Source organism: Rutilus rutilus (assembly GCF_951802725.1).
Source record: "Rutilus rutilus genome assembly, chromosome: 9".
Classification (NCBI taxonomy): Eukaryota; Metazoa; Chordata; class Actinopteri; order Cypriniformes; family Leuciscidae; genus Rutilus; species Rutilus rutilus.
The window spans coordinates 28268380-28293788 of NC_140223.1; the positions used below are offsets into that span (position 1 = coordinate 28268380).

Here is a 25409-nt window from a genome sequence, read left to right on the forward strand (position 1 = left end):
TTTTTTTTTTTTTTTTTTTTCTCACTGGTGGAAGATTTTGGGCATTAACAAGCAAAAACAAATAAGTCAAATTGTACTTATGTGCATGCAGCATATATGATTCTCACTGTTAGAAACAATTATGTCAAAATGGCTTTCTACCTTGTTTATGTCCAGGTGTGTGATATGATAACTCCATCTAAAACTACTTTAAAAAGTATTTTTGTAATTGTATTATACAAATATAAATCATGATTTTATGAGAAACTACATGGAATATGTGATCCTGGTCCACAAACCAGTCACATGGGTAAATTTTTTTAAATTTAGATCATACATCTGAAAGCTGAACGAATAAGCTTTCCATTGATGTATGGTTTGTTAGGATATGACAATATTTGGCCGAGATACAACTATTTGGAAATCTGAGGGTGCAAAAAAAATCGAAACATTGAGAAAATCACCTTTAAAGTTGTCCATTAATGTTCACGGATGTTCTGCATTCACTCACAAAAATAAATGTTTGATACAGAGAGGAAAATAAGTATTTGAACACCCTGCTATTTTGCAAGTTCTCCCACTTAGATATCATGGAGGGGTCTGAAATTGTCATCATAGGTGCATGTCCACTGTGAGAGACATAATCAAAAAAAAAAAAAAAAATCCAGAAATCACAATGTGTGATTTTTTAACTATTTATTTGTATGATACAGCTGCAAATAAGTATCTCTAGGATAGGATCTCTAGGATCTCAAAGATTCTCTATTGGGTTTAGGTCTGGAGACTGGCTAGGCCACGCCAGAACCTTGTTATGCTTCTTAGGGCGCTTTCACACTAGCACTTATGGTGCGCACCCGGGTTCGAATGACGTCAGAGTTCGGTTCATTTGGATGATGTGAATGCTATCTTCCGAACTCGGGTGCGCACCCGCGAACCGTACTCGAGTCTGATTAAAAAGGTGGTCTGGGGTACGGTTCATGTGAACTCGGGTACGGTTCGCTGCTGATATGAACGCAATCGAACCAAACCGTGGAAGTGCACCGCTATTGATGACGTATAATGTGTCTTCGGCGGATAGCCCGCTGTCTTTGAAACGTTTTCAGAATTTTTGCGGCAGACAGACGCAAGTGTGTTTCTACTATGTCTATGTTAAAAACAAAACCAAAGGTTAAAAAAAAGAAGAACAAATGTCAACTGAGCAAGTCTATCCATTTGGGCGCCTTTTCATTCGCGGTTACCAAGCAACACCATTGCCAGCTGCAGCCTGATGACGCAAGCGTACCGCGGTTCGGATAGAAATAATATAATGTGAACACAGTCCATCGGGGGCAGGAGGAGGGGGGAGCAATCGAACTCGGGTTCGGAACAGGCAATCGAACCAAGTGTGAAAGCGCCCTTACAGAGCCACTCCTTGGTTATCCTGGCTGTGTGCTTCGGGTCATTGTCATGTTGGAAGACCCAGCCTCGACCCATCTTCAATGCTCTAACTGAGGGAAGGAGGTTGTTCCCCAAAATCTCGCAATACATGGCCCCGGTCATCCTCTCCTTAATACAGTGCAGTTGCCCTGTTCCATGTGCAGAAAAACACCCCCAAAGCATGATGCTACCACCCCCATGCTTCACAGTAGGGATGGTGTTCTTGGGATGGTACTCATCATTCTTCTTCCTCCAAACACGTTTAGTGGAATTATGACCAAAAAGTTCTATTTTGGTCTCATCTGACCACATGACTTTCTCCCATGACTCCTCTGGATCATCCAAATGGTCATTGGCAAACTTAAGACGGGCCTTGACATGTGCTGGTTTAAGCAGGGGAACCTTCCGTGCCATGCATGATTTCAAACCATGACGTCTTAGTGTATTACCAACAGTAACCTTGGAAACGGTGGTCCCAGCTCTTTTCAGGTCATTGACCAGCTCCTCCCGTGTAGTTCTGGGCTGATTTCTCACCTTTCTTAGGATCATTGAGACCCCACGAGGTGAGATCTTGCATGGAGCCCCAGTCCGAGGGAGATTGACAGTCATGTTTAGCTTCTTCCATTTTCTAATGATTGCTCCAACAGTGGACCTTTTTTCACCAAGCTGCTTGGCAATTTCCCCGTAGCCCTTTCCAGCCTTGTGGAGGTGTACAATTTTGTCTCTAGTGTCTTTGGACAGCTCTTTGGTCTTGGCCATGTTAGTAGTTGGATTCTTACTGATTGTATGGGGTGGACAGGTGTCTATGCAGCTAACGACCTCAAACAGGTGCATCTAATTTAGGATAATAAATGGAGTGGAGGTGGACATTTTAAAGGCAGACTAACAGGTCTTTGAGGGTCAGAATTCTAGCTGATAGACAGGTGTTCAAATACTTATTTGCAGCTGTATCATACAAATAAATAGTTAAAAAATCATATATTGTGATTTCTGTTTTTTTTTTTTTTTAGATTATGTCTCTCACAGTGGACATGCACCTACGATGACAATTTCAGACCCCTCCATGATTTCCAAGTGGGAGAACTTGCAAAATAGCAGGGTGTTCAAATACTTATTTTCCTCACTGTATATTTACGGTAGGAAATTTACAAAATATCTTCATGGAACATGATCTTCACTTAATATCCTAATGACTTTTGGCATAAAAGAAAAATCAGTCAATTATTTTGACCCATACAGTGTATTGTTGGCTATTGCCACAAATACCTGTGCGACATGTGACTGTTTTTGTGATCCAGCGTCACATATTTGTACTTTAAAAATGTCACATGGTAAGAAATCATTGATGAAAACCTTAGCTAGAGCAAAAATATACACTTTTCTTTATACAAATGGATATATTTTAACCAAAAAAAGGTGCAACGTTGAAAAGAAAATCTATCTCTCATTTTCCATTTTTAGAGCTTGTTGTGAGTGGAAAATGAAAGCATCAAATGGCCAAGAGGGTTCTAGCAAAATCCACACGATGAATGAATTCCCTTGTTCTCTTGCTTACTAATCAACACAGCTTGCAATCGTTTTAAACCCTCTGCATACCAGACTCTGTAATATCGACGCATGAAGCCTCTGTCTCATTTGTAACCCCTTACAGGCGCCTATTATGAAATTCGATCCAACTTTTGAGCGAACGCTAAGCCCCTCGTGGATCTTCTTGGGTGCTGTTTTTAGTCGCCTATAGCCAGTGCACGGACAGAAAGTTCTGCTTCTGCTACCAGCGGATGGCAACAGCAGAAGGACATGTTATCCTCAGCTCCAATGACTTGCACTCCTGCCAGTACACTGGTCATGATTTAAATCCAAGGGCCAGAAAGTACCTTTCGTAGGCCACGTGTGGTCATTAGACAGTTGATGAAGATCCATGTGAAGAAGATGTCCTTAGAAATGAGCTGTGAGTTATTCTGTTGTTGGAGGTCAGGAGTAGGACAATGTGTTTAGTGTGACATAATACTGTTAATATGAATCCATTGGACTGGACAGATTGAAAACTTTTCACAATGTGTAGATTTTGCTGCCTTTTTACTGAAAGACTTCTCCCGTAATGTATCAGGCCCAAAATGCTTTCCATCATTAGCTCAGGACTTTTTTTTTAATAGATGTGTTTACATTTTAGGATTTGTATTATGTAATGGCATTCAACGTGTTACTTGATAAACAGACTAATAGCGATATGGCATCATGCATTTCTTAGGAATGCCTGCCAACCACATTTCATTAACACTAAGATAGAAAATGCCAACGACTGGCAGGCTTGGCAGCGGGAGTGTCCATTCAATATGCAGAATAACTACAATTTCAGATTCTGGAATAGCCTCAAGTTAAATTACTTCAATACTGCTTGAATAAAAGTATTATTTACTTTATAATTTCAGGTTTAATTTAATTGCAGATTAGCTTGTGTAGGTAAGGAGAAAATGACTAACAGGGTGAGGTCAGCAAAATTGGGACACTTTTTGGTAAACTGTTTATTAAATACAAATTAATCTATTCTACCTCCACTATTTATGTTTTAAACAAATGCTTAAGGTCTCTTGTACCTTCAACTATGGTTTCTGAAGGAATATGGGTGTTTTTTTAAAGGGGTGGTTGATTATGATTTCACTTTTTTCACTTGTGTAATGTTGCTGTTTGAGCATAAACAACATCTGCAAAGTTACAATGCTCAAAGTTTAAAGCAAAGGGAGATATTTGCTTTTAAAGAAATAGCTTTTTAATGACTACAACAAACGGCTGGTAGGGACTACACACATTCCTCCCGGGTTAGTGACATCACCAACCCTATAATTTACATAAACCCCGCCCCCTGAACACGGTTTATAGACTATCAAGACAGAATATGCTAATCAATGACTAGAAGATAACTACACATTGCTATATAAATTCATCAACTAACCATTCAGAAATGTCCTGTTGCATTATACATGTTGTCACCTCTTCTTGAGTCTCTTCATCATTGTCTGACTCTGGTCTGAACATAAATGGCTAAAAGTTGTAGAAATTTTCAGTGCATGTCTGTGTGAGTGCAAGCTGTTGTAGCTCCGCCCTCTGTGCTGGGAGCAGCAGCTCATTTGCATTTAAAGGGACAGACACAAAACTGTGCATTTTTGCTCACCCTCAAAAATTGACAATTTCAACATGCTATATAAAAATATCTGTGGGTATTTTGAGCTAAAACTTCACATACACACTCTGAGGACATCAAAAACTTATTTTACATCTTGTGAAAAGGGCATTATACCACCCCTTTAAAATATACAGAGATTAAAAAAATGATGAGAAGAACCCATTTTTATTCTACAGCCGTTTTCAGGTAAAGTGGGACACACATTTTCATCTAATTTGTGCTTGGATAATACAATTGCTTGCAACAGGATATTGTACAAATCCTTTTTTTAATAGAAAATTTTCAAAATGGAAAAGAAAAACTTTATTAAAACATACACACTAGCGGATTGTGTTCTTGTTGATGATGATGATGATGATGTTTCATGCACAGCTCTGGGTTCCTTTTTAATGAAACTGCAATAAACTGCTTTGTATTTGTTTTCAGAAAAACATTTAATTCCATATCTTTTGCATATTCAAAAGCTTTTTTTTTGCACATCTCTGCAAAAGATGCTTTAATATGTTTCCTTCTCAGACGACTCTGACAAAAATGGTTATCTGCCAGAGGCATGACTACAACACCTTTCGCTCTTTTTTAGGGTGGATTTTGGAAAACACCATGCCCTGGCCAAAAAACAAAGTCAAGGTTCCTGGCCTGTCTCCCCTCTCACCTTGTACCTAATGGCTGTGTTTTCCCATTTTTCCCTTTCTGCCTATAGCTTTGTGAAATTTTCTGTAAAACAAAACAACATTTCACATTAAGCAATGCATTATCTTTTATTTTAAATGATGTCCCACTTTAGTTGAATACTACTGTCCCATTTTATCTAACACGTTAAGGTAAACTGGGTCAGTAACAAAACTTGATATTTAAAAAAAAAAATAGAACGAATAAACTTGCACATCATTGCATAAAATATAATCATCACATGACCAGATGTAATAAAATGTATATTGTATTGAAATGCTGTTTGTATTAGAATTTAAACCTTAACAATTTAATTAGACTTATACTATGTATGGACACTTAACGTGCTTTCTCAGACATTCCAGCACTTGAGTAGTATCCACAGCCCCATGGTTTATATTTGACCAATCAAATGATGATATTCAAATGAAGTACTGTTGTTGTGACAACATTTCAAGACATTTTTTTTTAAAGAGCATTACACCAAAAAGTTTATTTGTCCCATTTTAGCTGATGTCCCACTTTTGCTGAATTCACCCCTAACTAACCATGGTTTTATAGATTTACCGTGGATAAACATAGATAACCCATGATATTCACAGTAAAACAAATGGTAAGCAATGTGGCAAAAAACCATGGTTACTTACTACCCCCAGACAGCAACATAGTGTAACCCCAGATCCGGCCCGCATCTGGTATAGGCTACGTGTGGAATCCACTTGTAGGCCTATACCAGATGTGGCCCGGATCTGGGCCGACACAATGATGCTGTCTGGGACACTTTTATTACAATAGCCTAAAACCATTTTCGTAAGGTACACCAAGGCAAGCAGACAAATAACAACAAAAACAATGTTAACCTGTTTTCACAAGGCTATATGTCAGGTAGCTCTATATAGCCTAAGTTTTGAGTCAAAAGTCTAATTAGACAAATGTGTGTTATCTACAGCAGTGTTTTGTTGTTTAATTTTCGACATTTTAAAAGAATTTCAGTCAGTCAATTTCGTGTCTCCACACGACCAAATTGTAAAATTGGCGCCCCAACGCAAAGTGCTTGCCTACTGAAAGTGCTTGAAAACTTTGCTGGAAATGTAAATACTTGCTCTCATATAGAAAAAGAATGCATTGCATACTTTTAAGACCCCTCTTTTTACTTTTTGACCCTCACGTGCTATGTCATGTGGACCAGCGCAGATTGCACTCTTTCCTACTTATTTATAGCCGGCCACACACACACACACACAACGACCTTTTGACATTGAATAGTCGCACATTCAGTTATTGAATGTCTCTCTTTGCTTAATATAAAACAGGCAAGGTGATGACAGAGAAGGGAACCATTTGAATGAAGACCATCATGTTCCACATCGAATCATTACATAATGTGGATATCATGGGAATAAGGGGAGGGGTTAAATCCTACTCCTGTCATTGGCATTCCATTAGGCTACAACATGCAGCTTTAAAACACATTTGGTGCTCCATGATTAAGTATCTCAGATCTCGACAGCACCATCAATCCACTTATTTATGGCATTTGTTTATGGCATTTGAGGAAGAACTCACGAGAAGGGGCGGCGTTTAAGCCTTTATAAACCTCCTAAGTGAGATCAAACTTGAAGAGCAAGTGCTTTCCATGCTTTCCTCTTCCAGAGTTGCGCGACAACATAGACTCCCATTATAATAACCAAGCACTCCGATTTTTCTGAAGCAGTATTAGTCTATTTGGTGGTGGTTATTTTTCCACATTCATCCCAAAAGAATGGACTTCGACATGCCTCCTTCTCTCCCGTTGAGCGGCATCCCATGGGACAGGGTTCTCCCGCCGTTATTCCCCCGGTTGAACGGGACGATTGGACCTTACTCATGGACCCCGACTGAACTATTAATCCCGGTTTCCGAACACACCGGAGCAGCACAGGTAGAGTAATCCTGTTTCACCACGGAATTATTATAAAAAAATAAAAATTCACCACGGAAACTATTTCCACAATAAAGTTAAATCTGTGGTGACTTGTTATTAGCTGCCTGCAGCTGTCAAAAAACACACAATAATTAATATTTTATTAAAACAATTTATAAAAGTGAATAAATTAAAGTGTTTTACAGTAACTGTAGATACATTCATAAAAAAAAAAAAAAACGCTCGTTTGCAATGACAAATATAGGCTACTTGTTGAAAAATTGCTCCCTCTAAAGTAAATTGTAAATAAACTTTTTAAATTAAGTTGATATAAAAACTATATTAGATATAGAATTAGTAACAGGACAGGACAAGGGGTAATAATAATAATAATAAAAAGCTACTATACATTACAAGAAATGCCAAAATTGGGATTAATTTTTTCTAAAATGTCAGTTTTTAAAGTTAAAGTTAAAAATGTCCTGTCAATTGATTAAATTCACTTTCTTTTCAGGTTACCTGTGATCAGAACGGGTTTACTGTGGAAGTTGATGTGAAACACTTCAGTCCTGAGGAGCTGCTGGTTAAAGTGGTTGGAGATTATGTTGTGGTTGAGGGAAAACATGAACAAAAAAAGGTAAGATACCCAGCGTTTCTTTGTAACGCTGATGTATTAACATGCCTTAGGATTATCAGATGTTACCCCTGCAATAAAACACTCTGTACTGGACATTTGAGACATGACTTTTAAGAGCATGATATATGTGTTCGTTCAATCCTAGGATGGTTCAGGAATGGTGACACGTCAGTTTAACCGGCGATACCGGATCCCAAATGGAGTGGACATCATGGCACTGGAATCGGCCGTGTCACCGGAAGGAATGCTAGTCATCTCAGCACCTCTGGCACAAGGAGACAATTCCAGACTGTTAAATCACACCGGACCATGATGTGCGCACGCACACACACACACACACACACGTTTGGATTCTTTGCTCTCTTAACATGTTAATGCAAGGCACTTAAAGCGCTCATCTTTTCGGTTTCTCACATAATGCAATGGTAAAAAGACCAAAACAGACTTGCTTCCTCTCACTCCCCCTTGTGGCAGTGGACTTCTCAAATCAACGGCTAATTCCAAACATACCTGATTCCAAGCCAACAAGAAGATTGTATCACATTTTCTTCACACTTGCTGTTGGTTTAGCACACAGCCTGCAATAGTCCGCATGTTAACCAAAAGCTCATACACAGTCAAACATACAAACCCAAATGATTTTGTTTCGCATAATGTCACACTTGCTCACTGTGGGGATTGTACATATTTTTTCAATTTAAATAATTATGTTATTTTGTTCATCTAATATTTGTGTGATGTACAGTTTGAATATAAATAAATATAGTGTAACACTTGTTTATTTGCTAAGGTCTTTATTTAGAAATACATTCATAAATGTTTGAATCCACAACATAAAACAGCATTAATAAATAGTAGCAAAAATAAACATGATGTGTTTGACACATATTGCATCTTTGATATATTAAACGTGTGCCTCAGAGCTGCTGGATCATCATGTCAACCTCACTGGAAAATAAAACAAAAATCAAGTCACTAAAGTTGCAGTAATTCCCTACTGCAGATTTGTGTAAATGTATGTCCAAACAGTGTTGGGGAAAGTTTCTCTTAAAAGTAATGCGATACAATATTGAGCTACTCCCTAAGTAACTAACTGTGTTACTAAGTTACTTGTTATGCAAAGTAATGCATTACGTAGCTTTTGTGTTACTTTTCCTCACCTGGGCTGGGCTTGCTTGTTTTTTAATTAAAAAAAACAAAAAATCTATTTTGGCAAATGTAAAGATTCTTGAAATGAATAAGCTTGAGGCTGAAGGAAATGCAAATTCACGTCTTTACAGTAGAGGGCGCAGCTCAAACTACTTTTTTTTTTAGCTGTGCTGCCATTCTGGATTGCAGAAGAATAGGACGCAGGTGGAGAAAGGTCAACACTCTCAGCAATAATACAAAAATAATCAAACACAAATGTGATGTTTATCTACAGTCATTTTGCATATTGGATCATCGAAGGTCAGCAGCAAATACATTGGTTAATAAAGTGAGATTAAATACATAAAGTATATATTTGTGTAATTTAACATGTTATTGCAGCTTCTGAGTTTGCATTTCACTGTTTTTATTGATTTGGAGGAATACTGAATGTGTTTTTGTGCGAGTGAGATGAGTAAATGCTCACATTTAGTCTAGAGCTACAATAATCATCATGTTCACACAACTCCTCTGCACTTACTCATGATTTCTCTCAACATGAGGACAGGGGCCAGTTGCATAACCATAGCCATTGTGTTAAGACTGTGTCTTAAGAACTAGTATGATCAACTAGAAGTTAGTTAGGGGCAATCAGTCTTACTGTTCGGCAGAGGTGGGACAAAGTCATTGTTATGCAAGTCACAAGTAAGTCTCAAGTCTTTGCCCTCGAGTCCCGAGTCAAGTCGAGTCAAAGATGAGGCAAGTCCCGAGTCGAGTCAAAAGTCAAAGCCAACAAGTCTCAAGTCGAGTCCAAAGTCCTACCATTTTAGTTTCGAGTCATTTCAAGTCCTCTTACCACAGAAATAAAATTTATACAAATCATGTACGTCTGTAAGATTTGTATTTATTTAAACCTCTTTTTATACTTTGATTTATAATCAAATACAGTAAAAAACTGAAAATTTAATTTTCACAAAAAATGCTTGTATTTCAACAGCATATTGCACTAGAACAATGCACAGCATGCAGCTTCAGTCCTGTATTGTATAACCTCATATTGCAAAACAGTTTAACTTTCAAATAGACATGGGTCGTTTTAGCCTAAACCTTTTTAAACATGTCATCAATAAAATCCTCACTCCTCAAAATTATCACTTCTGAAAAACTGGACCAACCTGATAATATAATTGGAATGCGTGTTGCAGTGCGTATGCGGTGCAAGACCAGCACGCTCAATAGTGCTTTCACATATGCTGCGTTTGCAGTGCGTGATCCGCGGCTGTACCACAAATACATACTCATTGTATTTCAAATCCAGAAGTTATTAGCATCTTTTATTTAAAAAAAATTTTTTGTCAGCATTGCGATTCTCTTTGTACACACGTATACACTCTTTAATAGACGTATTCACGTTTAAATACAATTTAAACAACGTATTATTTAATGCATTACTCTTATATAATTATATATTAAGTTGCTCAAACAAGTGGTAAAATATTTAACCATGTAGGCCTACTTATATTAAAATCGCATAGCCTACATTTTAAATTAACTTAAAATTGACAAAAACAGCAGACTCATAATCTTTCTTTTGCATAATTTACAATAAATCTCGCATGTCACCAAGAACTTGTTTTTCCACCTCCACGAATGAGACGAGTGTTATGCAATTGCCTTGTTGAAATATGTATTTTCCCTTGATTTAGGCTACCCCGGTCTTACGTCTCAGCATTGCGATTCTCTTTGTACACATATACACTCTTTAATAGACGTATGCACGTTTAAACACAATTTAAACAACGTAGGCCTATTATTCAATGCATTACTTCTACTTATATTAAGTTTTCCTTGCTTTGCCCTGGTCTTAAAGTGAAAATAGTATTTAATTAAATACATTTATTGTGAAATTACAAAAATTTTAGGTCAATCTGTGTTGATGTTGACCACGAAACATGCGCTGTCACTTTAATTCAGCGCGTGCAGCACATGTGCAGCACAGCAGAAATAGACTCGGTGCGGAAACGATCGCGGCACTGCTGTATACGCACCGCACCTGGAACGGATCGACGGACTGCAACCGCGTGCAGTGTTAAAGCTCTAACCTGTTAACATGGGTACGGAAAAAAATACGCACCCGCTGGCGCATACGCACTGCAAACGGAGTATGTGTGAATGTGAAACGGGCGTTAGATGCTGTCGAATCAAAACAACGTGGGACTACAGTGATTGGATGTCGTGCAGGCAGCGCGCGCGCTCTGCATGCATACAGGTGGTGCACATTTTTTTCACAGATGCAGATAAACTGAGAGCGGCGCGGCCATGTGGACATTTTTTCCCCCAGTTTTCATGGGAAGTAGCAAGTCTTCTCGAGTCAAAAGGCGCAAGTCCAAGTGAAGTCACGAGTCATTGATGTTAAAGTCCAAGTCGAGTTGCAAGTCTTTGTACATTTTGTCGAGTCGAGTCTGAAGTCATCAAATTCATGACTCGAGTCTGACTCGAGTCCAAGTCACATGACTCGAGTCCACACCTCTGCTGTTCGGTGTCAAATTAGAACAATCTACGTTTTTGTTACTGACTTAAAAAAGTTATTAACAGTTTTAAAGAATAAAATTGGATGACTAACTTGTAAGACTAGTCTTAACAGTTTATGCAACTGGCCACTGCAGGAGAGCTGTCAGTCAATACATGAGAAAACAAAGTAACTTGCGTTACTTGTTTGAAAAAGTAACTCGGATATTCTTTTGTGAATTTAAAAGTAATGGGTTACTTTACTAGTTACTTGAAAAAAGTATTCTGATTAGGTAACTCACGTTACTTGTAACGCATTACCTCCAACACTGTGTCTAACAGATAAAGCGTAGATATTCTCACCAAATCTTTTCCTTCACCCATTTCCTTTGCTCTCTGAGGACTTGCAACAAAGGATCGTCTTCAAACTCCTGCCCATCTGAGTCTGTTATATAAGATATGTGATATCAGGATAAGGGAAGAGTGAAAACATTTGTTTCTATATTTATGTACACAACCATACATAAGTTTCTGGTCAGTAAGTTTTTTTTTAAAGAAAATGAATTGTAAAAAAAATGACAGAAAAGACTTACAAATAAAAATGCTGTTCTTTAAAGGGGTCATTGGATGCAAAATTCACTTTTTTATTGTGTTTGCATATAAATGTGTCTTTGCCATGTGTGGACATAACCACCATTAATTAAACTTTTTTGTTTTGTTTTTATCCTCAAAAAGCCAAAATAATCTCAATAATCAAGCCTTTGGATTTTCTGAGCACTATGATGTCATATTGCTCATGCTCCGCCCACGACCATTGACGGACTGTCCCGTATTAGCATATTTCCCCCTCAGCCATTTGTATACTGTCCACCAAGGCAGTCTTGTGTGGACACCCCCCATGGAAGCGAGGGGTGGGGTGAGCAGTTGCTCATTATTATTTAAAGAGACATACACCGAAATGGGTCGCTGTGAACAGAGCTGTTTTTGAGGAGGTAAAAAGGGTGTTTTACACAACCATTGAGGAATTTTAACCAAAGCATGTTACAAACTTTACACGAAGACCCCAAAGAATCACACCAACTTGGCATTCGATGACCCCTTTAAACTTTTTATCCATCAAAGAATCCTGAAAAAAACATCACGGTTCCACATATATAATAAAAATGTAGCAGCAAAAACTGTTTTCGACAGTGATAATAGAAAGAAATGTTTCCTGAGCATCAAATCAACACTGAAGAGCAATAGCTGATAAAAATTCAGCTTAGCCATCACAGGACTTAATTATAAAATATATTATAATAGAAAACAGATATTTTACATTGTAACAATATTTTACAGTATTACTGTTTTATTGTATGGTTGAATAAATGCAGTCTTTGTGAGCATTAGAGACATCTTTCAAAAAAAGAAAGAAAAAAAACCTGTAACAACCCCAAACGTTTGACCTGTAGTGTATTTAAAAATCAGTTGTTTTATAGTGAAATAAATAGGGAAAAAATAAAGTAAAACATTAAATAATTTGAGAAAAAACAAAACATTTGAATTGTACAATATTTTATCATTTTCTGACATAATACAATGTACTAGCATTAAAGAATTCTGTTGTTGTAAGCACACCTAGACGGGTCAATCGTGCTATTTATAACAGGTTCAGGCTAAAACACTCAACTCTAGTCATACGTGACCAGTTAAATACATGTTGTCATGCAGTTTCAGAGCTGTCATACCTTCTGCATCCTGCATGAGTTGATCTATGACCTCCAAGGGTTGCTGCACACCGGAACAAGAGGCAACAGGGGATTGTGGGGGTGGAGGTGGGGTAAATGTTGGGGAATCTGAAGAACTCTCAGTTTTGCACAGGGTTGGGGAATCTGTCTCTGCAAAAAGCACCTCAGAGACAACCTGTTAATGTCAAGAACAGCGTTTTACTATTCGCTAGTCTATTTCACAAGAAAATAAGAGATCACGTACAGTTACTATTGTTGACTGTATAATAAACAGGATGAGATACAGCTAGTTGGTTGAAAATATTGATTTCTCAATTTTAATCGATTCTCATTTTGATGAACTGATATGTATTCTTAAATCCCAAGAATCAATCTTTTAGTCTTCTGCTGTTTTCAGTTGATGAGTGACCAAACGTTCACTAAACATTATTTGTAGCGCACCTCCCATCCAATAATCACAATAAGCTTTGTGCTTTGATACTTTTGATATGAAACAAAGTCTCAGCTTTCGAATTCTTTCAATTTTATTACAAAATTCAAACAATAAACCTTTAATGTGGCGTGACAGATTTTTACCTCAGGAAAGATAGAATAATACTCTTGAGAGGAGCATTGTTAAATACAGACACTATTACACATACATCATATTTTTACTTGATCTGTTCTTCAATATTTAAATCATGTTTGAATAAATCTGTCATGAAAACAAGTTTTAATGCCACCCACCGAATAAATATATTTCTAAAAATGAAGAAAAAAATCATTAAAAAGTTATTGTTATAATGTTATTATTATAAAAACTGTATTATGTGCAATTTGTTTTCCTTGAGAAAAACGTAATGCAACTGATAAATATTTAAATGAATCGATATGGAAATGAATTGAATGGAGATTGTGAATCAAATCGAGACTTGAATTTAATCTTCTTAATTTAAAATGAACAATCTTCAAATCTTATCTTCAAATTTTTTTAATGTGTCATAAAACAAACACACAAACCTGTCCTAGAGCATTGTGTATAGGTGAGGGTGGTGGTGCTTGATTTCCAGGCAGTCTTCCTCGTGTCGACCTTTGACCCTCTTCCTGCCACCTGTTTTTCACACTCGGCTCCTCCGGCTTGCGATTGACCCCTTCGTGACCCCTAGAATTTCTAGCCCTCATTGGAATGCTGCCTCGCTCGCCACTATGTCTAGAAATGTAAGAAAATAATTAGGAAATGTTTAATATTAAACATGAATAGTACAATTACATGTTATTAAACACTTGCCATGTTATGCCTGGTTTGGTCACAGTCTGTTAAGGACAATTATGTAAAACATCTAAAGTACCGTTCAGATTTTTTCTTTTGGTTTGAAGGTTTCTTCTCACGTCTCTCGTTTTCAGTCTGTCTTTTGACTGCTGTGACTGCCAGCCACCGGTCCTCTGTGCTGTCAGAAGTCTGTGGAGATGGAGAAGAGGACCTCTTCGATCTGCTGTGCTTTTCTGTGGTTTCTGGGATGCTGACTTGTGTTCTGATTTGATTGTGATGCTGTGGTAGGGCAGACGGGGTTTCAAGATTCTTTTTGACAGTCTTCCTGGAGCGCTGGGGAAGGGGTTTGGGTTGGATATTGGGGTCTGGTTGCTCCCGGGTGACATCAGGCTGAAGTCTGGAGATGCTGGGGCTTGAAATGGGGAGAGCAGACTCAGGGACTGGAGGTTCGAGGCTAGCGAAGGTGACCGGAGTGAATGAGAGATTTGCTCTCTGATGAGGCGTGCTGTCTAAAGTGCTATGCTGTACCTTCTGAAAGCAAACAGAAGAAAAATGTATTCATTAAAAAAGTTTGCAGAAAGTAAAAGTGAAAATCTAACACTGGTGTGTCACAGGTTCTATTTGGGTCCCATTTAGGAGGAAAAACAATGTTAAATGCATTTTATACAATATATAAACATGCATTTATGACAGCAAAATAAGTAATCAACCTTTAAAACAATTCCCATGTTATTTAAAAAATATTAATTTATATTTTTTTATATAATATTAATTATTTATTGAAAACAATATTAATGCATCATATCATACAAAAAATGTCCCAAAAAATATTAATAAGTTAAAATGGCACTTTATATCGTATTATATTATAGGAAACTGCAATATAAAGAACTGCAAAAACCAAAACATTTTTAATCATTTGACTTTTTGGTACATATTAATAAAAAATAAACAAAGTAACCCTAATGTGCACTGAGGCATCAGGCATTCACCTGGTTTGTTACTATAGTGTGTGATAGAGGTATACGGAGAAGAGAATTGTGGGAAGGGGCCTCCTGACTCCATCGTCTGGCCTGTTCCATCTTCCTCCTTAGACGCCACTGAAACAGGATGTCATCTTCACGACGGACACCTGACCCCTCGGAACCAACTGCTGGTGGAAAAGACATTCCCTCACACAAACTGGGCTCTAAAACTACTTTAAGAGACAGAAACAAACAAACAAAAATATCTCATGCAAATTTATTATTCTAATATAAATACCTTGCAGGCCAAAACGGCAATTATACCCTTTCAGTTTGTTTTTTAGTTAACTGAGCATGTTTACAAAACCACCTCTTCTTTTTATAGCATTTGTGGTAAGAGGTGTCGGTGACTTATAATCTGATAAGGATGTGTTTTTGAAATCGGCAACACAAAGATGTTCTGAAAAGGATAGTGTGTGACATGTTACATGACATATACTAAATGTGTTGATGTTTTTTGTGTGTGTTACACCTGTTACTTACTGTTGATTGAGCCCGTTAAGGTGGACACGACTGGTCTTCGGACCGGCTCATCAGTACTCACGGGGGAGGAGAAATCGGAGCAGCCCAAACCCTCAGAGCTGATAGGCACGGAGCCACTGCTGAGAGAATGCTCGCTAAAAACACAAGAATTAAATGTCTAAAATCTAAACTAGTCAATTGGACTTTGATTTGGTCAATTGCCATCACGATACATTACCAACCAAATATAAACATCTTTATTCACATCTGCTTTCCATGAGCAAATGGGCTATACTTGGTGTTTTTCAAGAGTTCAGTCTTTGTCAGAGTGTTTTTAAGAGACACACTCGGACTGCAAATACATTACCAACCAAACAAAAACATATTCTTTCCACGAGTGTTGTCACAAGTCGCTGTCTCGTGACTTACAGTTAATTACGTAAACGCAATTTACTATTGTGTAAAAAAAAATTAACAGAAAGCACAAGCTTTTTGTGTCTGGTTGTTATGTTGTAATGCTAAATTGAATGGTTGAATTGTGTGTAATAAGACCTGCCGGGACCCGATGTGAGATCCACCAATCAGAGAGGTTCCCGAATCTCAGCAGATTTTTTGATGGGATAAAATTAATGGTGAATATCTCGTGTTTTTCCGTGGGTGCTCGGCCATTCACGGAATTGGCACCTTTGACTGATATAATGACAATATATGTTCAAAAGAATACAATTTATTTGAAATAGAAATCTTGTAATTATAAATGTCTTTACTGTCACTTGTCTTTCTACAGAGCTGCTTTATAGATTAATTAAACTTATTTCATAATTTGACGATCTTTACACAGTTATTGAACAGAACTAAATCAACACTGAACTGACCTCAGCTAAACAATGACATTATTTTCTTTTTAGAGCTGCTTTACAGCAGAATTGAATCATTATTTTCACAGCAAAGCTGCTTTGAAACAATATATATTGTGTTAAGCGCTATATAAATAAAGGTGCCTTGACTTTTGAGCAATGTAATGCATGCTTGCTAAATAAAAATAATACAGCTCACTTGATTGTGAAACTCCTGTATTGACTTCCACACAGAACATTCAGTCCAGGAAACTGAACATGTTGGTGGTCATTAATCGCTTGAGAAATGACATTTCCCCCCTTGAGTGAATGAGTGTGTGTTTACAGTATGTGTGGCGGGGTCTTACCTTCTTTGCAGTAAACGGTTGGCCCGCTCCTGTAGCTGCAGTATCTCTGGTTCTTCTTGGTCACAGTGCGATGACTCAGATAATGACTGGTAGCACATTTGTGGTGGACATTACAGGAATAAATCACATTTTTAAATATATTAAAATAGAAAATAGGTACAGTCAAAAAGGCTGCATTTATTTGATCCAAAATACAGTAAAACTGTAATATTGTGAAATATTACAATTTGAAATAACTTTCTATTTTAATATATTTTAAAATGTAGGCCTAAAACAGATAATTAAGATGATGTCTGGACAGAATTTTGTGGTGGAGATCAATGAGATTATCAAAAACTCTAATACTGTCACCAGTAAAAACAGTCACTAAGGCACCACTGACTACTGACATTTAAGGACAGCCTGGGATAGTTTCCATCAGGCATGTTAAATCATTGCTGAGGACAAGACCACGAGTGACGGCCTGCAACTCAAAACAGGGAATGTGTGCCAAGGGTTGCATAACAACTCTCTGTTGTGGGGAATTTATATATACATAACATTTGATGCTCAAGACACTGCTTTATATCAGGTGGTTTGATTATCAGAGTGAGTTCTTCTTCCTTTAATGCTGAGGCATTCTAGAGTCCTTTCCATAAATGCAACATGCAAGTTAAACAAATCATTACAATACCGTTCCTGCCGATCTGTGCAATTTTGTTTTGTACGTGTACTGTATATATATATATATATATATATATATATATATATATATATATATATATATATATATATATATGTACACATATATACACACACACAGACAAAGTACACTTGTTTCAAATGTTTGGGATCGGTTGGATTTAAAAAAGTTTTTGAAAGAAGTCTCTTATGCTCGCCAAGGCTGTATTTATGCGATTTAAAAAAAACTGTAAAAACAGTAATATTGTGAAATATCATTACAATTTAAAATAACTGTTCAAAAGAACAGCATTTATTTGAAATATAAATCTTTTGTAACATTATAAATGTCTTTACTGTCACTTTTGATCAATTTTAATAGATCTTTGCTGAATAAAAGTATTGATTTCTTAAAAAAACACTCACTGACCCCAAGCTTTATACAGTACACATATGTGACGCTGGATCACAAAACCAGTCACAAGTCGCACAGGTATATTTGTGGCAATAGCCAACAATACATTGTATGGTTCAAAATGATCGATTTTTCTTTTATGCCAAAAATCATTAGGCTATTAAGTAAAGATCATGTTCATGTGAAGATGAAGATATTTAGTAAATTTCCTACTGTAAATATATAAAACATTTATTTTTGTGAGTGAATGCAGCACATTCGCAAACATAAATGAACAACTTTAAAGGCGATTTTCTCAATGTTTCGATTTTTTGCACCCTCAGATTCCAGTGGCCAGTTGCATAAACTGTTAAGACTAGTCTTACAAGTTAGTCATCCAATTGTATTCTTTAAAACTGTTAATAACTTTTTAAAGTCAGTGACATAAAAACGTAGATTGGTCTAATTTGACACTGAACAGTAAGACTGATTACCCCTAATTAACTTCAAGGTGATCATACTAGTTCTTAAGACACAGTCTTAACATAATGGCTATGGTTATGCAACTGGCCCCAGATTTTCAAATACAGTAGTTGTATCTCGGTCAAATAGTTTTGTATTATCAACAAACCATGAATGGAAAGCTTATCTATTCAGCTTTCAGATGAGGTATAAATCTCAAGTTCAAAAAATGTACCCATGTGACTGGTTTGGTGGTCCAGGGTCATATATATCCCTGCTCTAAATGAAGAACCCCCATGGAGATGGAGATTTCCCAGCTAGCACCACTAGATGGCAACAATCATCCACCACACTTCGTAACCACATCTGGCAACATGAGGAAATATCCTAGTTTTCTTCTCACATACATCATAAACACAATTCAACCGCAATGGCAACATAGACCTACATCAATATAATCAATATAACAAACTGTAAATTGTTTAGCATTCTCTTTAACATACGGTCAAAATGACTTCAGCTCTTTCAGACAAATCAGTTGTTCAAATTTATGCAAAACCTACCAGCATACTGAGGTCAAGCATGTGTCTAGCTGGAGACAGTGTGGTTTCATCATGCAGTGGCTTTGAGACTGGGCTCTGGGAGCTGGTAGGGCCATCGTTCATGAGGTCAAGTGGATCTAAACACAGGATATACACACACAAAGGAAAAGTGTGATGTGTGATCTCAAAAACTTTATTTTATCAATAAATACAAAAACAAACAAAAAAAACAGATGTATTATTCGAAGTAGTATAGGCCTGTATTAATCGACTGGGTCAGCACACCTCTGATATGTTTTTCTGATGTTTGCGTTGGTGTTGAAGTGGATAGAGGGGATGTGGACATCCACCAAAACGGCTGATCATCTCTTCCCTCTGTTGCCTGAAGCTGTCTTTCCTCACGACTCTGTGGCCTTCCAAAGCGGAAGCGTTCAATGTACCTTGAAGGATTTAATTGCAAGAAGGATGTCACATAACGAACAAGCAACAATATATTCTTAATTGTGAACAAAAGGGTGTAAAAATGTCCCGGACCTGCTCATCTGAGAATTAATGTGTCACCAGACTCACCACATGTGGCAACATTACTCTAGAACACCAGTTTTCCTTTAATAAGGAAAGCTACTGTTGACATTACAATTGCATGGTTTACTACATAGAAAATAGTGTGTGAAACTCCTGTCCAAAGTCCAGTTCCAGATGTAAAAAAAGCGATTCATTAATAATAATAATGTTAAAACAGACCAACCATGACCAAGATTTTTAAAATGTGTTTTTGAAAGAAGTCTCTTATGCTCAACAAGGCTGCATTTATTTGATCAAAAATATTTTAAACTGTAATTTATTCCTGTGGTGGTAAAGCTGAATTTCCAGCATCATTACACCAGTCTTCAGTATCACATGATCCCTCAGAAATCATTCTGATATGATTTGATGCTCAAGAAACATTTGTATCATTATTATCAACATTAAAAAAAACTACATACTGCATAATATTTTTATGGGAAATGATTACATAGGCCTACATTTTTTTCACAATTCTTTGATTTGAAAGTTAAAAAGAACAGCATTTATTTGAAACAGAAATCTTTTGTAACATTATAAATGTCTTTAATATCACTTTCAAGTGTAATGTATCCTTGCTGAATAAAATCATTTATTTAAAAAAAAAAATCGTACTGACATCAAACTTTTGAACGGTTGTGTATATCGGAAACCTATCCAAATCCAATCGTGAGGTAAATGCCCTCAGAGGACACTTTTTCATATTGAAAACTTCACAAAAGTTTTCATAGACTGACCAAAATACATCTGCTTGTTGAAGTCACATACATTTTACTCCTCCCAAAATGGTAAAAAATTAACATGCGAGAGCGCATTATAACGGCTTCCGGTTTACAGATGCGACAGCGCTGCTGTAACACGCATCGCCACAGATATGGCTGAGCATCTCTTCAGCAAGCCGACGTGCAAACTGCCGCAAATGAAACTGAAAGTTTAGCTCACATCCTGAAGCTCCACACACAGTTGTCTTCCTTAAAAGTAGTGACACTAAATTATCTTACCAGTGCTGATACCACTCTTGAAATTAGCTAATGATAAATAAAATTCAGCTCATATCTTGCTTTCATTGACGTGAACATGAATTAAAGATTCAATTAATATTAGATTTGCAGAGATGCAGTTATGTTGCCATGTGTAAGTGGAACACTTTTGACAAAATGGATAGTAAAGAAGTCATGTTTATGCACCTGAATAACCCAGGGTTCCTGCAGGTTTCAGTTAGTCAAATTTAAGACCTTTTTAAGACATTTTAAGACCATAAAGATTGAAATTTAAGACCTACATGACGCATTGCCCCAAAAAATATTCAAATCAAAGAATTCATGTTATTTCAATGAATTCAGTAATTGAAAAAGCATTAACTTAATTTACAGATAAAGCAATCACATTAGTAACCTTCCAGACCCAACAACGCGTGTCAGAGAAAAGAACAGAATCAGATATAAAAAAAAATTATAGAAAATTGTACTTTGCATATTATAGGCCTACTGCAAAAAACACATAATTAGTTGATTTTAGTTGATCATAAGATGAAATGGCATGAACATTTAATTTAATTATTATAGTGCCAAAAATTACCACTGTTATCACAGAATCCTGTTCAAAAAGTACTAATACTACACAATGAAATCAATTCACCAAGTTTTATGTCGAAAAACAGCAAATAACAAATAAAATTGCATCAATACACACTAACATAAACATTAAAATAATACGATTAAAAATGATAGCCAGATTTTAAAAGTGTCTTGCAACATGTCAGAGACTATTTCGGACTTTGAACATGTTATATACTAACATGTACAAGTTCAAATAAAGTTGACAAAAAAGGTTTTTAGAAAAAGATAAACCTCACATATTTCAGACTTTAATTTATCTTTTTTGACTCATTCTTTTTATAAAAAAATGATTTACTGACATTTACAATACAGTTTAGCTTATCTTTTATTATTAATAGTAAAATTCGGTCCGATTTTCCCGTGGCGTCTGTCGTTGCTATGCAACCATGCACCGCGCTCTCCACAATGACAAAAAAGTTTTAGTGGCTAATGGATTTCCACCGCCGAAAAACACTTGCTGTAGCTCTGTTACAAGATTTATTTACGGAGAAGAGACAAACACCCGTAGTGTTTGGGTGCACCCGCATCCTTCATGTCTTTTTTCATGTCTGCGCCTGGAAAAAAACGAGCGCGTTGCTTCAATTATAAGCGCGCTTACCGCGCGCCTACATTTGAATGAACTTGAGCGCGAAAAAGACGCAATATGTGAACTGCCTCTTGGCGAGCGACTTCGATACTTTTTTGCTACTTTGTAATAACTTTCTGCGGCCAGCGTTTCTGGAAATGAACGAGGGTAAAATCTTTTTTAAGACCTGACTAAATTAAATTTAAGACCGCGGATGAAAATCTGGCTGTTTTTAAGACGTTTTAAGGCCTTAAATTTAAAGTTCAGAATTTAAGACTTTTTAAGACCCCGCGGGAACCCTGTAACCAGGTGTAAAATCTGTTCTTCAAAAGTCTACTTTTACAAATCTAAAACAAATTTCATGAGAAATATTACAATTTCTGTGTTATGGCGCTTTTCCACTGCATGGTACGGCTCGGCACCACTGACTCGGCTCGCTTTAGCTCGGTTTGCTTTTCCACTGCAGTTTAGTTCCGCTACAAAGTGGGTGGGATTATAGACTGATCTAAGCGATGTTGGGTGACGTCACTTCTTGTTGACGTTCAAAGTATTGTCAAACAAAATGTAGGCTAGCTCGACCCTCTCTCCTCCTCATCCCGTCCCCTGCCCCTCCCTTCTGTGCTTCCTGAAACAGTCATGAACGCCAGACTGGATTTACCCACCTAAAAAACGTGACATCGCTTAGAGCACCTTTAAAGTTGCTGAAAAACTTTTGCAGTGAAAAACAATCTCGATTAATCGATTTGACAGCACTAGTTTATTTAAAATCAATGGTAATATTGCCAATAGAGCTGTCTCTTACTTTGCAAGAACTGAAGGTTCCTTTGCCCCCGTTGTCACTGGTGAAACCATGTTTCTCATGGCTTGCATCTGAGCTTCAGAGCAAGGAGAAGCGTCAGTGTCGTCTGTGGAGCAACTCGGGTCAGTAGAAGGCCAAGACTCTGAGAAGTTCAGCTGGCGTTTATTAGACGAAGGAGGGCAGAGCAGGACACTACGTGATCTTTCATGGAGAGCCTGGTCTTCCGTCCTCAACGGTGATATCTGAGTAGGAGGATCTGGAAGACTGGGTGGCTCAGCAAACCGGACAGGACTCAAGGCCTGCAATGTGCAATGCAAAAAAAAGACAACATCACCATGTGCTTTTCTCAGTTAAAGCCATGTTTTTCTAATCTCAGCACTTGCAGTTAGCAGTTATCATTGCATTGAGATACCAATCACTTGTTGAAGTCACTATGAACAATTCTTGTTTTTTTATGGAATATTTGCAGTCTATTTTTTTTTTATGAATGTGCCCCCATAATCTTTAATCAAAATAACTTCCCCTCCCTCTTGCAGTGACATTCTTTTCTCTGATAATGTGTTTACTGCTGCGAGGGCGGGACAATCTGTCACTCACGAGATCGACCAATAGCAAACCACAACCATCCCACCATCCAATTCTCAATGGACAAAATCAAGTCCTGCCCTACATTTTTTCTTGTTTGAGAAGCCGCCGCACTGATGCACGTTACTAGTGGTGGTTAGTTTGGATCATTGTACTGACTTTTATCAAAATTTACTAATCTTTTTTCCAAGTCATTTTGTTCATTTCAGCAGAATGAACAAAATGGCCAAATACCCCCAACACATCTACTTACTTGTTGATCAGATTTTGAATAAGAAAAAAAACTATAATACAACCAAATAATAAGAAACAGAAACCGATTTGTTCATTGCTTATCTGGGTTTTCAGGCTATGAAGTCTGTTAGTTTACCTCACTACCCGATCCGATTCATTCGTTCTTTTGTCACATCACATCCCCATAAACTGAAGCTATGTAGTCGGTACCAGAAACAGAATTGATTAGTTCACCTCTTGAGTCTTCGGGTTTGAAGACCCTGTCGTTCATTCTTTTGTCACGTTACTGTATGTTGTTATTATATGTAGGTATCTTTGCTTTATCAAAGTGATTTTACCCATCACACTAATAAAGTTTAAAGCATTTCCCAACTCTTTACCACATTCAATGCTATGGAAAAGAACCATCATGACAGAAATTCACAAATTTATGAACTGTAAGAAATAAAAAAGCTACAATTTGAGACCAGAAGCGCATCTGTCACAGTTAGGCTATACGAGAAAGACACGTAACTGTAAGAGTTAAAAAAAACTGACCACGCGCTTATTTGTAAGGAAGTTTGGTAATTATTAACTAGGTATCCAACACAGCTGTCACGTCATGTGACAAAAGAATGAACGACTCAGATCCGAAGACTCGAGAGGTGAACTAATAATTTCTCTTTCCGGCACAGACAGCATAGCCTCTATGGGACTGTCACGGGATGAACGAACGACTTGGACCCGAACCCGAAGACTCAGGAGGTGGACTAATCATTTCTGTTTCCTGTACAAAACCTATAAGATGTTGTGCATGCGCGGTCAACGCCAAATGAACAAATCACTCTCTGAGACAACTCATAGTTCTGAAGTCATATTAAAGATTTGTTCAAAATGAACAAATCGTTCATAATCGACCCATCACTACACGTCACAACAGAGAAAAAAAGACTGTCGCAACTTTCGTTTCATGTTGACTTAATGTTCAGATGAGGACTCTTTTGAATAGAAATCAAGTTTACCATTTACTGAATAGTGCACAGTATATAGTACATACTGCCTACTATTAAAAAAAGTATGTGAACCACAAGTCACTATGCAATGGTTTCAAGCAGTAATACTCTACCATATAGTCATTTTTGTACTTTAAAATGAATTTTGTTTCAAATTCAAAATGCACATGCTGTGTACATTATAGCCTACAGACAGTAGTATGCTATTCCAAACATTTGTCTGCCAATTGCAATCTACAACCATTGAAAGAGTCAGAAAATACATAAAGAAAGATAAAACAAAGTGTAATGCAAAGTCACTTCTCTAACCAGCCTTCTTTGTTGCTTTGGGATTTTTCTGGATCTAGATGGGCTGTAGTGGCTCCTGGACAAAGGAGGGTCTGGAGGAAATGGATTCTGTCTTGTGAAAACAGCTCCACTGCTAATAATAAAAGTGAGAAAGTGTTTAAATCAACCTGATGTAATCCAGTTTAATCTGATACTCTGACAGCATTTGACATCCAACCCACCTTGATCTCATAGTTTTCATGCAAACATGCTCTACTCAATAAAAACAAAAGACGCAAGTGGAGTTTCATCATGTAGGATCCATGAATATCTAAATAAAGACACAATTTAGTGCAACTGCATTATGATTCGAAAAACAGTGTTTATGTTGCACGAGCGTGGACTGTATCTTAACCGTCGCGTGAGTACGTTACTAAGGGATAATTAAACGGTCATTTAGCACAGTATTTGTTAAGATATACGCCATTTTAAATCTTAAAAACAACACATATCCGAATATAAACACAATCTTATTGCAAATGTGTTGTATAGTCTGATAATTCTTCAAGAAAGTATCTCCGCTTACTTTTCGAATTGTGTGACCGTGTTGTATCCTGGGATATGCAGTCCGAACTCTG

At 37.1% G+C, this 25409-nt stretch overlaps 2 protein-coding genes across 11 annotated transcripts; one reads left to right on the plus strand and one right to left on the minus strand.

Moving 5' to 3' along the window:
* The first annotated feature begins 6723 nt into the window (after positions 1-6723).
* Positions 6724-8561, plus strand: hspb6 (heat shock protein, alpha-crystallin-related, b6). Its single transcript, XM_084419203.1, has 3 exons — positions 6724-7166; positions 7663-7785; positions 7931-8561. Exons 1-3 carry the CDS (start codon positions 7008-7010, stop codon positions 8096-8098), a joined length of 450 nt encoding a protein of 149 aa, XP_084275329.1. The 5' UTR covers positions 6724-7007; the 3' UTR covers positions 8099-8561.
* Positions 8560-25408, minus strand: proser3 (proline and serine rich 3). 10 transcript variants are annotated; one of them, XM_084419164.1, is made up of 14 exons: positions 25358-25408; positions 25014-25102; positions 24814-24925; positions 22697-22992; positions 19432-19586; positions 19168-19283; positions 17089-17174; positions 15906-16039; positions 15390-15547; positions 14477-14928; positions 14148-14337; positions 13149-13323; positions 11785-11866; positions 8560-8733 (listed from the first exon to the last, which is right to left on the minus strand). In XM_084419164.1, the coding sequence occupies exons 2-14, from the start codon at positions 25031-25033 to the stop codon at positions 8703-8705; spliced, it is 2007 nt and encodes a 668-aa protein (XP_084275290.1). In that variant the 5' UTR covers positions 25034-25102; positions 25358-25408; the 3' UTR covers positions 8560-8702. The 10 variants fall into 10 exon arrangements, with proteins under 10 accessions (XP_084275290.1, XP_084275298.1, XP_084275294.1 ...); XM_084419172.1 differs by having other exon boundaries at positions 15390-15550; XM_084419168.1 differs by having other exon boundaries at positions 15390-15595.
* Between the last annotated feature and the right edge of the window lies 1 nt (position 25409).

Bases quoted from the DNA above. Each gene is read 5' to 3' on its own strand.
- proser3 (XM_084419163.1), bottom strand. From the start codon at position 25,033: ATGAAAACTATGAGATCAAG. The intron at 24,926-25,013 runs GTGGGTTGGATG...TTTTATTATTAG, and splicing joins ATGAAAACTATGAGATCAAG to CAGTGGAGCTGTTTTCACAA. The intron at 19,284-19,431 runs GTGTGCTGACCC...TCCTGTGTTTAG, and splicing joins ATCAGAAAAACATATCAGAG to ATCCACTTGACCTCATGAAC.
- hspb6 (XM_084419203.1), top strand. From the start codon at position 7,008: ATGGACTTCGACATGCCTCCTTCTCTCCCGTTGAGCGGCATCCCATGG. The intron at 7,167-7,662 runs GTAGAGTAATCC...CTTTCTTTTCAG, and splicing joins AACACACCGGAGCAGCACAG to GTTACCTGTGATCAGAACGG. The intron at 7,786-7,930 runs GTAAGATACCCA...GTTCAATCCTAG, and splicing joins GAAAACATGAACAAAAAAAG to GATGGTTCAGGAATGGTGAC.